At 40.3% G+C, this 15944-nt stretch overlaps 1 protein-coding gene across 3 annotated transcripts in view; it reads left to right on the top strand.

Annotated features, from left to right (window-relative positions):
- plch1 (phospholipase C, eta 1) overlaps positions 1 to 15944 on the top strand; it is a 75491-nt gene that overhangs the window by 19696 nt on the left and 39851 nt on the right. For 2 of the 3 annotated variants that reach the window (XM_078410972.1, XM_078410970.1), the window contains exons 3-8: positions 3564 to 3710; positions 5472 to 5715; positions 6435 to 6564; positions 10923 to 11093; positions 12036 to 12129; positions 13517 to 13720. In XM_078410972.1, coding sequence (XP_078267098.1) covers positions 3564 to 3710; positions 5472 to 5715; positions 6435 to 6564; positions 10923 to 11093; positions 12036 to 12129; positions 13517 to 13720 — 990 coding nt within the window. Of the gene's footprint in view, positions 1 to 1415; positions 1635 to 3563; positions 3711 to 5471; positions 5716 to 6434; positions 6565 to 10922; positions 11094 to 12035; positions 12130 to 13516; positions 13721 to 15944 lie in introns of those variants that run through there. The other variant, XM_078410969.1, reaches the window with a different exon arrangement.

The following is a 15944-nucleotide window of genomic DNA, read 5'->3' as shown; positions in this document are numbered from 1 at the left end:
AGTCATTGTGCCGCCCATTTTGTACCGTCGTTTGTACCACTTCAAAATCTCACTGGTTGATTGCTCATGGCTACAGTATCAAAGAATAGCCTTGTTACCCAAGCAGTAAGCCTATAGGCATAGAAACAATGAACTGCAGATGCTGGTTTATAAGTTAGCCTATAAACCTGCTTCGGGGTACAAAATGATGGGGGAATGGATTAAGTGCAGCAGGAAGAAGTCCTCAAGATAGGTCTTTGGCAGTGTTGTACACGCCAGCAGAGATATCTCCTGGTCTCCCCCCCCTCCCCTCCCCCTCTCCCTCCCCTCCCCCTCCCCCTCCCCCCCCTCCTATTTTCAGTCTGAAGAAAGGTCCTGACCCGAAATGTCACCCACCCATCCATTTTCTCCAGAGATGCTGCCTGACCTGCTGAGCTACTCCAGCACTTTCTTTGAGATATCTTAAACCTTAGCCACTGAGTTGAGTGATAGCAGTCTAACTTCCAATTGCATTGGAACTGTCGACTACCAGCTGATGTGATGCACTGGCTCCTCTCATCACTGGGATTCAGGCATGATGAAGAAGCTCATGGTAGTTGTGACCTCCTGCCAGTTACTCCCCCGCAGATTCCCTCTGCTCTGCATCGACACAGCTATGTGAGGTAAGGTTGACTAGAATGTTGTAACTTGGAATGAACAAGTGGAATCATTCAATGGTGTGGAAAGTGCGTTGTTAAGCTTATAAATTGGAACCTAACTCTCTCCAAGGTTTTCTAATTGGCCTCCCTACATAATTTCACAAAGCCACTCCTAAAATCACCTGGAATATCAAACCAGGGAATTGCCTGTCAATTCTTTTAGCCCCCTCTCTTCTAGTCTTGGTTTCATTGGCAAGTTCCAGGGATAGTAACAGTGTTGAGGGCAGAGAGGGTGAAGGGTTTCTAAGGAGACACAAGAGACTGCAGATGCTGGAATTCGCTGGAGCAAGAACTGGAGGAATCAGTGGGTGAAGCAGCATCACAGAACAAACCATTTCAGAGTCCTTCAATTACATTTTAACAGAAAAAAACAAAAGTTCCTTGACCTGAAAGTTTTATTCCATTTCTCTGTCACAGAGTCTGCTGATTACATACGGTGATGAGCGTAGACAAAATTAAGAAATGTGCCGCCTTTTAGCTCAGATTTCCAGCATTTTCAGTCTTTTTCGTTTTCATGCGTTATGAACAGCACATTTCAAGGTCACAAATTCCATGTGTATGAGCTATTAGAAAATGCACTGATTTGTTAGTATTTTAAGAGCTGGCTTGAGGGCCAATCCATGTACATCTTGTACAAGGCTTTTCACATTCGCATCCTATAGCATCTGGCCGTCGTGTGATACAAAACAAGAATTTAAGAATAGATTAATGTGAGGTTGGATCTTTGCAAAAGGATTAACGAGTCATAACGAATCATGTTCAGAGGTTTCAATCTCTACTTACCGAAGGGAATCATTTCCTCACAAATAGAAAGGACAGGGTATTGGTAAACATGGATGTGTTTCGAGTAGTGCCAGGAATCCTTGTCTCCTAGGATGGCTTCCCTTTTGGCATCCGGGATGTTAAGTATGGGATGCAGTGTTGCCATCCCACAGAAATTCACGCTGGAGAAAATAGGTTTGTAGCATTGATCTATTTTTGCTAAATTACGTGTTTGGAATTTTTCAAACTATGAAACAGCTTCTCGCCATCTGTTCATGAAAGAACTGGATGTTTTAGGAATGTCGAGAATTAAATCTGTACCATTATTTCAAATCATGCAAGGCATTAAGATCTAATCACAGTGAGAAAGACTGAATGTGAAATTACTGTAAATATACATTTTTACAGCTGTCACAAAATTGTAATTACAATATTTATATTGTAATCAAGCCACTCAGGACTTCCTTATCTTTTAATAATTACAATGAATTTTGAAGGTGCAGACTGTGACTTATTCTTTTGGAAAGTGAACGTATGATTTTAATTTCTTTCTTTTTCTGTATCACAAATTTTAATAGAATGTTCTAAGTAATAATACATTTGATTAATAGATCTACAAAGAATTGGCACAAACTATCAAATTATTGGAACCCATAATTTTACAGCAGTTTCCCTCAATTTTATCAGTTAGAATTTACCGGTTGTCATTCCATGGTAATTGTGCTATCATTTTTGGAGTCAACATGCTTGGATGTTTTATTTTGCTTCTTTCATTGCAAATCGTGGATAATACTATAGCATTTCATTTAGGAAGTTAGCAATCAGCAGTTTAGAGGAAATAGTACATGATATGCTAGGATGATGAGATGTCAAATGTTTTTGAAGATTTTGAGCAACTTTCCAAATAAGTTGACAAGTGAGGAACCAAGCAGAGCCACTGAAAGATTCACAAGGAAGCGAGGTTTCAGAGTGCAACTTTGAAATAAGGACAGTGATAAGGGACAGAGTTGAGTTTAGTCTCAGAACCAGAAGACGGTTTACTTTAGTTAAAACGAGTGGAGGAGCCACTGGAGGAACTCAGTGGGACAGGCAACATCTGTGGGATTGTTTGGCTGCAGATTCTACCATCTGCATCTCTTGTGCCTCCAGTTTAATGTGGTATCTTGTTTAGAAGTTTGTGAAGTGCAGGTATTAATTGGGACACCCTGTTCAGTGAAGTCTCCAGATTGTTCTAGCTACGCAACAGACATAGAAAATCCAGTAGCCCTCTGAGGCAGTAAGTTCTTCTGTCATTATTGATGTTCTCCTCTTTGAAGCACATTGACTATTTATTCAGCACATTGTATTTTTAGATCTTGCTGCCAAAAATGTGGGTCCACACACTTGTGTGCGACATGATATTCCACCGTAAAACTAGTTCTTTGCATGTCTATTAAAGTTTTCCATTTCACTGTAAAGTTGTTGTAAATGTTCTAGGTTTATATGCTATTTTATTGCTCGGGTTATTTATTTGACATGACCTACTTGAGCTTTATTTTAGTGAATTTGACATATCATTTACTCGGAAATTAAGTGTTTACAATGTTAAGTATATTAATATCTATCATGCTATGTTTTTCTCCTTCCACATCTGCAAGCAAAAGTGTACTTTTATTCTTAAAATATATATTTTTTTGTGTTGAAAAGTTGTCAGTTTTTAAAAGATTTTTAGATTTAGATATACAGCGCGGAAACAGGCCCTTCGGCCCACCGAGTCCGCGCCGCCCAGCGATCCCCGCACAATAACACTACCCTACACACTAGGAACAATTTTTTTTTACATTTACCTAATCAATTAACCTACACACCTGTACGTCTTTGGAGTGTGGGAGGAAACGGAAGATCTCGGAGAAAACCCACGCAGGTCACGGGGAGAACGTACAAACTCCGTACAGACGGCACCCGTAGTCAGGATCGAACCTGAGTCTCCGGTGCTGCATTCGCTGTAAGGCAGCAACTCTACCGCTGTGCCACCGTGCCGCGGTGCAGTTTGTTTGTTTGATGCACTTTATCACTAAGGTCTGTTTTACGATCAAACCTGTTTCGTTACCCTCCATAATCCATGATTGTTGACCTTCTCCACAGTGGAAAGGTGCATGTGTGTAATGCAGTCAGGAACTCAGATGGTCAAACTGAAGAATGGAAGCAAAGGCTTGGTGCGTCTTTTCTACTTGGATGAACACAGGACCTGCATTCGATGGCGACCATCAAGGAAAAACGAAAAGGCAAAAAGTACGGAGATTTAATGCTGCTTTCCGAATATTGTATTAAAAACATAAATAAAAATAAAACCATATGTTTAGTTTAGAGATACAGCACGGAAACAGGCCCTTCGGCCCACCGAGTCTACACTGACCGGCGATCCCCACACACTAACACTATCCTATTTTAGGACTAGAGACTATTTTAAATTTACACCAAGCCAATTAACCTACAAACCTGTACGTCTTTGGAATGGGGATGGAAACTGAAGATCTCAGAGAAAACCCACGCAGATCACGGGGAGAACGTACAAACTCCGTACAGACAGCACCCGTAGTCAGGATCGAATCCGGGTCTCTGGCACTGTAAGGCAGCAACTCTACCCGCTGCGCCACCGTGCCACATTATGCGCTTTACAGTTTTTGAATATGTCACTGTTGGAGCAGGGTGCAACAGTGTTGCTTCCGGTAAAGATGCTGCTGCACATTCTATGATGCAGGTTCAATCCTGACCTCGGGTGCTGTCTATGTGGAGTGTGCATGTTCTTCCTGTGACCAAATGAATTACCTCTAGGTGCTCCAGTTACCTCCCATATCCCAAATTTGTGCTTATAGTTTATTTGCCCACCATAATTTGCCCCTGATGTGGGTGGCAGAAAAATCAGGGGAATGAAATAATACAGAATTGCAAGATGGACACAAAATGCTGGAGTAACTCAGCAGTTCAGGCAGTATCCCAGGAGAATATGGATAGGTGACAGATAGACAGAAAAATTGGGGTCGGGGGGTGGGGTGGGGGGGGGGGGTTAGACAATAGACAATAGGTGCAGGAGTAGGCCATTCGGCCCATCGAGCCAGCACCGCCATTCAATGTGATCATGGCTGATCATTCTCAATCAGTACCCCGTTCCTGCCTTCTCCCCATACCCCCTGACTCCGCTATCTTTAAGAGCTCTATCTAGCTCTCTCTTGAATGCATTCAGAGAATTGGCCTCCACTGCCTTCTGAGGCAGAGAATTCCACAGATTCACAACTCTCTGACTGAAAAAGTTTTCCTCATCTCAGTTCTAAATGGCCTACCCCTTATTCTTAAACTGTGGCCCCTTGTTCTGGACTCCCCCAACATTGGGAACATGTTTCCTGCCTCTAATGTGTCCAACCGCTTATACGTTTCGATAAGATCTAATGTACACATTAGAGAAAGTATGTTACTATAAAATAAGTGGGGGATTGACAATGATGCGTGTGCTCAGAGAGATGGCGTGGGTGTAATGGGCCAAAAGGCATCCTTTTACTGTAAGGGAATATGAGAAGTGACGATTTGCCAAACTTCAAACAATGGACTAAAAAGGCATGAAAATTAGCTGCACGGCAACATTTATATTATTCCAAAACTGTTTTAATACTTAAAATGAGCTTGCCATTAAAATGAGCTTGCCATTAAAATGAGCTTGGCATTTGTGTAGCTTTACTGTTGATGTCTAATAAATGCAACAGCTGGGCAAATAGAATATTCCAGAAGAGCACCAATTCCAGGATGAAAAAATAAATAAATGTAATGAATCTTCCCTCAGATTAAGTACTAATGATTTTTTTTACTACTTATGACAAGCTGGTATTTTGATATCCAGCACTTGGACTGAAGCCCAAAATCAAGCTGCTGTAAGGCACCTCCATATTTAATTGAAAAAGACAAATTAATTCAAATAAACAGACAAACATTGTAAAATAACCGAGTAAATTACATGTAAAAAAATTAACTTTTCTGCATCAACGTTTTCTCTCTCACCAGTTTCCATTGATTCAATTTGCAAAGTGTTGGAATGGAGCCAATCTACAAACTTTCACCGTCGGGCTGAAGGGAGCTTCGATCCAAGCTGCTGCTTCAGCATTTACCACGGAAGTCATATGGAGACACTGGACCTAGTCACCTCCAACTCTGAGGATGCACGCACATGGATAACAGGATTAAAATACCTGATGGCTGGAATCAAAGATGAGGATTTGCTTGCAAGACGACTAAGGACTCACGATCAATATCCTTTGTGACACAGATGAAAAAACAGTATTTGTCTCAATTCAGCAAAACAAAATGGAACTTAATAATTTAAATTTTACTACTATGAAAGATACCAGTTCACTTACTCAATTTTTAAATTTTCCATGGTAGATTTAAATTCCCAACCTAAAGGTTACAATCCAGTGTCAGTACTGTTATGTTATTGTACGCACATCGTGTGAGAACAGAGAAGAGTATAGCACAGCAACTGGCCTTTGGCCCATAAAGTACCTGCTGAACATGATGCCAGGTTAAACTAATCTCCTCTGCCTGCACATGATCCATATCCCTCTATTCCCTGCTTATCCATATTTGAAAAGCCTCTTAATTGCCACTATCGTATCTGCCCTCTAATCTTTGACATTTCTACCCTGGGAGAAAGGTTGACTGTTTACCCTAACTATGTCTCTCATAACATTATATCATATAACATTATAACATCATCAGCTCAAGAAAAAGCAATCCAAGTTACAATCAGCTTCTATATTTATACATATGTTTCAATGGGTGTTATCACAATAATTAGTTACACGGCTTATATTCTTACAGTGTATTTTATCATGAAAATAGCAGTCTAATATTGAATGGTCTATCTATTTTACTCTGGCTATATGGAAAATGATACATGTAAATTCAAGATAATCCTCGTGTATTGACCTCCAATGCAGTTAAGCTTTTCTTTAATTTCACTATCACGTGGATGAAGCAGATGTTTGAAGAGGCTGATAAGAATGGTGATGGCCTGTTGCGCATTGAGGAAATCTATCAATTGATGCATAAACTAAATGTGAATCTACCTCGCAGAAGAATCAGGCAGATGTTTCAGGTTAGTTACCTCATCAAAGCTGCCTTAAACTGATCAAAACAAGCTATTTACTAATTCTTTAATATCCCTTGAGAATTAGGTATTAATTTCCCTGAAATGATTTGGGGTGTTTGAATTTAGTAATATTAAATTGAGTATAATTTCTGGAATCTATATTGAAAGATGTGATGTGATGGCATGCACTCTTAATCTTATCTCCATCTGGATAAATCTTTTGTTTGTTTGTTTTTATGTCTTGTTTGCTGAAAAGCGCTATATAAATTAAATGTATTATTATTATTATTATTACCTCCACCTCATTCTGTTATTGTACTTTAACTTTTGTTGACCTTCTGTATATTTCCCTGATTTCCATGTTTTATCATACCACCAAGGCATGGTGGCGCAGAGATAGAGTTGCTGCCTTACAGCGCCAGAGACCCAGGTTCGATCCTGACCATGGGTGCTGTCTGTATGGAGTTTGTACGTTCTCCCCGTGACTTACGTGGGTTTTCTCCGGGATCTCCGGTTTCCTCCCACACTCCAAAGACGTACAGGTTTGTAGGTTAATTGGCTTTGGTAAAATTGTAAATTGTCCCTAGCGTGTGTAGGATAGTGTACGTGTATGAGGATCGCTGGTCGGCGCGGACTCGATGGGCCGAAGGACCTGTTTCTGCGCTGTATCTCTAAACTAAAAACTAAACTAAAGTGCAGTGTGTCCCACTATCATTGATAATTGGTTATTTAGGTCTCCAGATCCTTTTTAGTTCCTTGTTTTTCTTCATGATTGAATTTAATGTCAATGCAATGTTTAAAGTACCTATGTATTATTGGAAAGTGAATTTGATCCAAAAATTCTCCTCTTTGATTCTTATAATCATCGTGAAATGGAAGATTAAAAAGTCTGCCTTTAATTTAAGGTTCCCAATTGAATTTCCAATTACTGAAGAGCTGGAGATTGATTTTAATCATTGGGACAGATTATCTTAAGCGGATATCTTAAATTCAATGGAATATAGAATCTTAAATGCCATCACAGAAATTGAGACTGAGCTTCTGTACATAATGAAATATAAAATCAATCTGCATTGAAGGATTATCAGTGCATGCATATATTGCTGTGTTTATTTATCTGAACTTTAAATAAAACATGGAATAACGTCTATTATGTTTTCAATTTTTAAATGTTAGTGCTGTTTTAGTAAATTATCTGGAAACCTCGGAAGGCAGAGTATTATCTGAATGGTGTCAAGTTAGGAAAAGGAGACGTACAACGAGATCTGGGTGTCCTAGTGCATCAGTCACTGAAAGGAAGCATGCAGGTACAGCAGGCAGTGAAGAAAGCCAATGGAATGTTGGCCTTCATAACAAGAGGAGTTGAGTATAGGAGCAAAGAGGTCCTTCTGCAGTTGTACAGGGCCCTAGTGAGACCGCACCTGGAGTACTGTGTGCAGTTTTGGTCTCCAAATTTGAGGAAGGATATTCTTGCTATTGAGGGCGTGCAGCGCAGGTTTACTAGGTTAATTCCCGGAATGGCGGGACTGTCATATGTTGAAAGCCTGGAGCGACTAGGCTGGTATACACTGGAATTTAGAAGGATGAGAGGAGATCTTATCGAAACGTATAAGATTATTAAGGGGTTGGACACGTTAGAGGCAGGAAACATGTTCCCAATGTTGGGGGAGTCCAGAACAAGGGGCCACAGTTTAAGAATAAGGGGTAGGCCATTTAGAACTGAGATGAAGAAAAACTTTTTCAGTCAGAGAGTTGTGAATCTGTGGAATTCTCTACCTCAGAAGGCAGTGGAGGCCAATTCTCTGAATACATTCCAGAGAGAGCTAGATAGAGCTCTTAAGGATAGCGGAGTCAGGGGGTATGGGGAGAAGGCAGGAACGGGGTACTGATTGAGAATGATCAGCCATGATCACATTGAATGGCGGTGCTGGCTCGAAGGGCCGAATGGCCTCTTCCTGCACCTATTGTCTATTGTCTATTGAAAGGAAAAAATAAAGAAACCAAATGAGCCTTTTTTTTAAATTTGAAACTATTATATTTTGAAACTATAACTATGACCTATTGCCATGTGCCTTTGTGAAGGAGAAAATGGATATCTGCAGTGACCAATATAATAATTTCATATATTATCTGTAATGCACAATGTAAACTGTCCATAACAATTTCATGGTCAGCCATGAGCCAGAGAATTTCAAAGGGTCTGAAGGGTCGGTTGTAATTATTCAACAAAGAATATGCATTTAATATATTAGGTTGTGTTTACACAGAAAACATGAAACAGAAAGTTGTAATAGAAAATGTTAAACATTAATATCTACCCCCAAAGGGCAAAAGTAATGGTTTAGTGATTAAGTTTTTAGAGGTTATTACAGGATCCATGTCTCCTGTGTGCTGACCTGTAAAGTTGCAGCAAGATTGGCTAACTTTTGTACTCCATATACTTGAGTTTAGTTTAGAGATACAGCATGGAAGCTGGCTCTTTGGCCCACCGAGTCCATGCTGACCATCGATCGCCCCTTTACATTAGTTCTATGTTATCCCACTAATGCATCCTCGCCCTGCACACGAGAGGCAATTTACAGAGGGCCAATTAACCTTCAAACCCGCATGCCTTTGGGATGTGGGAGGAAACCAGAGCACCCGGAAGAAACCCATATGGTCACAAGGAGAACGTGCAAACTCCACACAGGCAGTAAATGCCGTCAGGATCATACCCAGGATTCTGGTACTGTGAGGCAGCAACAACCAGCTACACTACTGTGCTGCCTGGCAATAAAGACCAACATTGCATCAGCATTCCTAATTACTTTATCTGCGTACTAACTAACCTTTCGTGTTTCATGTACACAGATTTCCAAATCCCTCTATACAACTACATGTTTTAGTTTTACTAAGTGTAAAGATTAATTTGATTTTTCATTCTTACACATTTTCCAACATCATCTTCCAGCCAACTTTGTGTTACTTAAACTGTCCAAATCCGGTGGATTCTTCATGTTCACCTTGTGATTTATTAACCACCTATCGTACAATTAGCAAATTTCGAAAACAAGACACCAAATCATCAATATCATTTCTAAATTCTTGAGGCCTCCGTACTGATCCCTGTGACATTCCACTGACCATTGGAGGAACAGCAGCTTGCAGCCCAGCGGTATTAACATTGACTTCTCCCACTTTAGATAGTTCCTCTGTCCCGCTCTTCCCCTCCCCCTTTCCCAGATCTCCCTCTATCTTCTTGTCTCCACCTATATCCTTCCTTTGTCCCGCCCCCCTGACATCAGTCTGAAGAAGGGTCTCGACCCGAAACGTCACCCATTCCTTCTCTCCAGAGATGCTGCCTGACCTGCTGAGTTACTCCAGCATTTTGTGAATAAATTCCACTGATCATTGATTGCCATACCAAAAATGACCCATTTATCCTGACACTCTGTGTTTGAGGTAATTGCAGATGCTGGTTTGTACCGAAGATAGACACGCAATGCTGGAGGAGCTCAACGGGTCAAGCAGCATCTCTGGAGGAAAGGAATAGGTGACGTTTCAGATCAGAACCCTTCGTCAAACTCGTCTTTCTCGCCAGAGATACTGCCTGACCCACTGAGTAACTCCAGCATTTTGCGTCTATCCTGACACTCTGTAAGTTAGTTATTACCATAACTATGCCCATGTGTTATCACAAACTCTGTGCTCTGGTACAATAACATTTTAATTGGCACCCATTGAAATATCATCTGGAAAAACAAATTACATTATATTTGTTCGTTCTCCTTCATCCAATCTGTTGTTGTATCCTTAGGGAATTGCAGTATCTTGTGTCTCTATTTTTATGTGATTTGCTGGTTAACTCTCATGCTTCATCGCCTCACTGTGCAATACATTTTTCCATCTGGGATATTCTCCCAACCAATACCTAATAGTTTTATAATTAGTTTTGGATGTACTTATGATTTAAAATTATCTCTAACAATTGAGGAGGATGGTTCCAAGTTTCTGGTCTGGATGTCATGAGGAGGGTGAAGAATGCTTCCTACTTTAAGCATGTGGGAAGGTAAATAAAGGAAAACTGGTGGGGAAAAAGTGGTAAATTTCTCCTGTTTGATCATCGTAACTAATAACGCAGCAAACCAACTGGAACATGATTTCAGATTTTCAGTGATTTCAAGTGAAGAGATGGAAAATGGTGGACATTAAATTGTTGAGAGAAAGGAAGAAAAGTATATTGATAAAAGAGAAACTTTAAAAATTGCAGCCAATTAGTTGAAATAACTTGGTCCTTGATTTTTAATATGCTAAGGTATGATGAACTTTAACTCTTGATTTTTTTGTTCTCCTTGTCTCCACCCTCTTTACCCAATTCCCGATAGGAAGCTGACACAGATGAGAATCAGGGCACATTAAATCTTGAAGAGTTCTCTGTGTTCTACAAGATGATGTCTTTGAGACGGGATCTCTTCCTACTGGTGAAGGCTTACAGTGACAAGAAAGACCATCTTACTGTAGAAGAGCTTGCTCACTTTCTCAAATCGGAACAAAAAGTAAGTTACTTAAACACAGGGAGTACCATTTTATAAGTTTAACAGCTATTGAGTTGCCAATCTGGGCATTTTAGAGATTTTTGGTTAACAATTGTCAAGTGCATTTAAAACAAAATCATCTCCAATCTGATTCAGGATGCAAACTGCGACGTGCGATGATAGCCTGGTTAATAGCGGCTAATGTTGATGTCTCGCCTTGAAAGTACAGCATCGTATAATGTCAGGAATGCTATCCATTAAAGATTATTATAAAGGAATAATATGAAAGTTAGCTTTAAAGGGGGACTTAAAAGAGGAAAGAAAGATGGAGAATTGGCTTGTTGTACCTGCCTGCTAACTTTCTTGTAGAGGACACCCACATCAGTCTGCAGACTGACTTTCAAGTGTCTTTCTTGGTTTAAACAAGCCTCTGTTTTTCTGTTCGTGATTCAAATCATCCCTCACTCTTTGGCTGAACCACATCTCTAAGTTTTCCTTCTCCTTTAGAAATAGAAGAAATTCTGGAGCCCATTAGTGCAGAAGACACAACCACCAATGATGAAGCAATTACATTTGGGGTTTATCAAACCTCCTGAATTAGAGGATTCTTTTGAGAGTAGGTCTGGATGAAATTTCGGAGATGGCAAAGTACTAGTGATTCATAAATGATGAGAATTTTACAATAAAGGCGTGGCTTAACTAGTAAAGGCCAGCAAGCAAAGGTATTATTGGTGAATGAGACTCGGTGTGACATAGAACTACCATGGCCGTTAAGTTCATTTCTATTTTCAACTTTATGGGAATAAATTTTAAGGGAAAAGGTTAAATAGAAGTATAAGGAATTCAACTCTTATGTAATCAACAAGCCCTGGATATAATATTTTGTCCCTTACATTGCAATTTTTCTTGACAATAGCAAAGTTGCATTTAAAAATACTAGCTTCATATTTTTTCTACACACAGATGGATAGCGTGACTTTGGAATATTGTACGGATGTTATAAGAAAATTTGAAGTCTCTGAGGAAAACAAGCAGCAAAATGTTTTGGGTGTCGAAGGTAATGAGAACTTATAAATTTGTAAGTGATTCTGCGTGGAAAATTAATGTGAATATTGAAACACGTACCATATTCATAGCAATCATTTAGAATTTAGACATGGTTACTTTTATGATAAAACAAAGAGTGAAAAATACACAGGAAATCTGGAAGTATCTGTGGTAAGGGAAACAGAATTAACATTTTGGGTCAATGACTTTTCATCTGAATTTAATCCTTTCAGGAAGATGACCGTGATGTTATAGGGTAGTGTTGGAATAAAACATTTTACATTTTTCTATTCACATAAATGATCTTTAGAAGCCTTGATTCCCAAGACCAAATAAGTTGTCGAGGACTTTTGTTGGATGATATCCTGGCTGCCAGAACAGTGTAGGAAGGAACTGCAGATGCTGGTTTAAACTGAAGATAGACACAAAATGCTGGAGTAACTCAGCGGGACAAGCAGCTTCTCTGGATAGAAGGAATGGGTGACGTTTCGGGTCGAGACCCTTCTTCAGACTACAGGACAGCGTTTCAGATTGGCTGAAACAATATCAATATTAATTATGGTTCTATTTAAAGAAAGTGAATTTTGATATACTTTGGTCTCAGAGTATTAGTTTTAAACGTTACCTTTTTTTGTACAGTGTTTCTACATATGATGACAGGCTGCAGATAAACAAAACCAAATCAGATGCTAGTGACAACACAGGGAACAGGTTGCATATCTTTGAATAAACTATTTTAGGCCATTTGCATTCTGACATATTGAAGTATGTAGAGGACTGTGATTTTGATAGGGCATCGTTAGGCATTACCTTGTACAAAGTCCTTCCCAAGGATAGGTATTTTTTTCTCTCTATTCAAAATCACATTAATCTGCTATCCGGATTTAATAACAACACATCTTCAAATGAATCAATGAATTTAATAGGGTACATTACAGTCTCAAAGTATTTTAAATTTATACTGTGCTGTACTAAATGTCATATCGGAACCAGCATAATCTTATTCATTTGCCATGTCCAGAAAAATAATGAACAGCATAATGTTACAAGTATACTGTTGCAAATGAAGAACTCTTCAGATCCATGTCTATAAATCTTTGGGCTTTGAGATTTCAAATGACATTGAGGATAAGAATTTATTCACAAAATGCTGGAGTAACTCAGCAGGTCAGGCAGTATCTCAGGAGAGAAGGAATGGGTGACGTTTCGGGTCGAGACCCTTCTTCAGACTTGAGGATAAGAATTGTTCATTTTGCTATATGCTTTTTAAGCAAAATAATTGAAATCCCCAAACAAGACATTCTGTTTTGATATCTAAAATGTAAGTATTTTAAGCAAAACCTGCTTTTATGTTCCACGAATGAACATGCCTTCACTAATTCTCCTTTTACATCTAGGTTTTACTAACTTCATGCGCAGTCCTGCATGCGACATATTTAACTCTTTGCACAATGAAGTAAATCAGGATATGGATCAGCCCCTCTGCAACTACTTTATTGCCTCATCGCACAACACTTACTTGACAGGGGACCAACTCCTTTCTCAGTCCAAGGTGGATATGTATTCTTGGGTGCTGCAGGCTGGTTGTCGCTCTGTGGAAGGTAGCTATACAGTGTCCGCTTCAAATATATATTTTGGCAAGAGCAATAAAGTCAAAAATGTGTTCCTCGCTTTGTCAGTCGGTACCTCTCTGGGTTTGGTTCCATTTCTGGCTTCACGACAGAACTAATCACCACCTTTTTGTGCTTATCTAGGCTTGTTGCAATGAAATAGCAATTGGTCCTATTTTATTGACAGGCCCTTGATTAGTAAGGGTGTCAGGGGTTACGGGGAGTAGGCAGGAGAATGGGGTTGGGAGGGAAAGATAGATCAGCCATGTTTGAATGGTGAAGTAGACTCAATAGACTGGATGGCCTAATTCTGCTCCTATGACTTCTGAACATAATAAATAATGTAAATTGGGCATGTTCCGATTGGAAAAGAGACATTTGATCGATGAAATATACTGTATGCATATTTTGGATACTATAAGGAACTAAGTATTGTTTGTCACGATAAATTATTTCAATTTGTTCAGAAGGTAGAATTACAATAAGTAACTCCCTTGTTTGGTGGCATTCTCTAACATAAGAACTCAACACCATTCTATACTTTAATTATAAATCTTCCTTATTTGAAGGTTACACTTTGGCTCTGCTCAAAATGTGATGCTAGCTCTGCATTGGTTGTAGTCTTATTATCAAATCTAATACAGGATGAAAAATATATTCCCAATTTCCTTTAAATTTCATCTGTAGGTTCTTCAATACCATTCTCAAATTCTATTTTATCTTTGATGTTCTCTGTTCTTGTGCACATTATATTTTTGACCACCAATTTACCATTCATATAACTTATTTATGCAGGTCTTTCCGTTGTCCCTAGGGTGATTTCACTGCTCCTCTTCCTCTTCCTCTGATATCATCTGCAAATATGACCAGTGTATATTGGGTTTCTAAGCCAAGTCACTGGATATCTTGGTGGACCACTTAAGCTATTGCTGCTGCATTATAGACAATAGACAATAGGTGCAGGAGGAGGTCATTTGGCCCTTCGAGCCAGCACCGCCATTCAATGTGATCATGGCTGATCATTCTCAATCAGTACCCCGTTCCTGCCTTCTCCCCATACCCCCTGACTCAGCTATCCTTAAGAGCTCTATCTAGCTCTCTCTTGAATGCATTCAGAGAATTGGCCTCCACTGCCTTCTGAGGCTGTATCTTCTTACTGCCTTGTTTGGTCAACATAAGGATTTAGTTATCACTAGACCAAGTGGACCCGTTGGGCCCAAACCACTCCTATATTGATGCAGCCCCCTCTCCTCCCCCACTCCCCCCTCTCTCCCTCCCCCTCTCTCCCTTGCCCCCTCCCCTCTCCCCCCCACCCCTCCCTAACTCCCCCTCCCCTTTCCTCCCTACCCCCCTCCCCTCGCACCTTTCCCCCCTCTCCCCCCTCCCCTCCCTCTCCCCCTCCCTCCATCCCCCCACCCACCACCCACCACCCCTTTCCCCCCTCCTCACCTCTCTCCTTCCCCCCGCTCCCCCCTCTCCCTCAGGAGGGTTGCCTCTCCTGCATTGGTGCAGCACCCTCTCCTCCCCCCTCCCCCCCCTTCCTCCCCATATGAAATGCTATTGGTTTAATTTAGTTTAGTGAAGATATTCTTGAGTTTATAAATGTCCTCAGTTTTATACTTTTAATTATTTTGAAATGCAGAAGAAGAACATAGCAACCTGATGTTTCACTATTTTGTTAAATAAAAAGTTAGGAAAGTAAAGTTACATTTTCTTTTTGGTTTCCATGATGATTTACAATAGACAATAGGTGCAGGAGTAGGCCATTCAGCCCTTCGAGCCAGCACCGCCATTCAATGCGATCATGGCTGATCACTCTCAATCAGTACCCCGTTCCTGCCTTCTCCCCATACCCCCTCACTCCGCTATCCTTAAGAGCTCTATCCAGCTCTCTCTTGAAAGCATCCAACGAACTGGCATCCACTGCCTTCTGAGGCAGAGAATTCCACACCTTCACCACTCTCTGACTAAATGGCCTACCCCTTATTCTTAAACTGTGGCCCCTTGTTCTGGACTCCCCCAACATTGGGAACATGTTTCCTGCCTCTAATGTGTCCAATCCCCTAATTATCTTATACGTTTCAATAAGATCCCCCCTCATCCTTCTAAATTCCAGTGTATACAAGCCCAATCGCTCCAGCCTTTCAACATACGACAGTCCCGCCATTCCGGGAATTAACCTAGTGAACCTACGCTGCACGCCCTCCATAGCAAG

This window comes from Rhinoraja longicauda, chromosome 13 (assembly GCF_053455715.1).
Source record: "Rhinoraja longicauda isolate Sanriku21f chromosome 13, sRhiLon1.1, whole genome shotgun sequence".
Lineage (NCBI taxonomy): Eukaryota > Metazoa > Chordata > Chondrichthyes > Rajiformes > Arhynchobatidae > Rhinoraja > Rhinoraja longicauda.
This window is presented reverse-complemented; position numbering and strand designations above follow the sequence as displayed.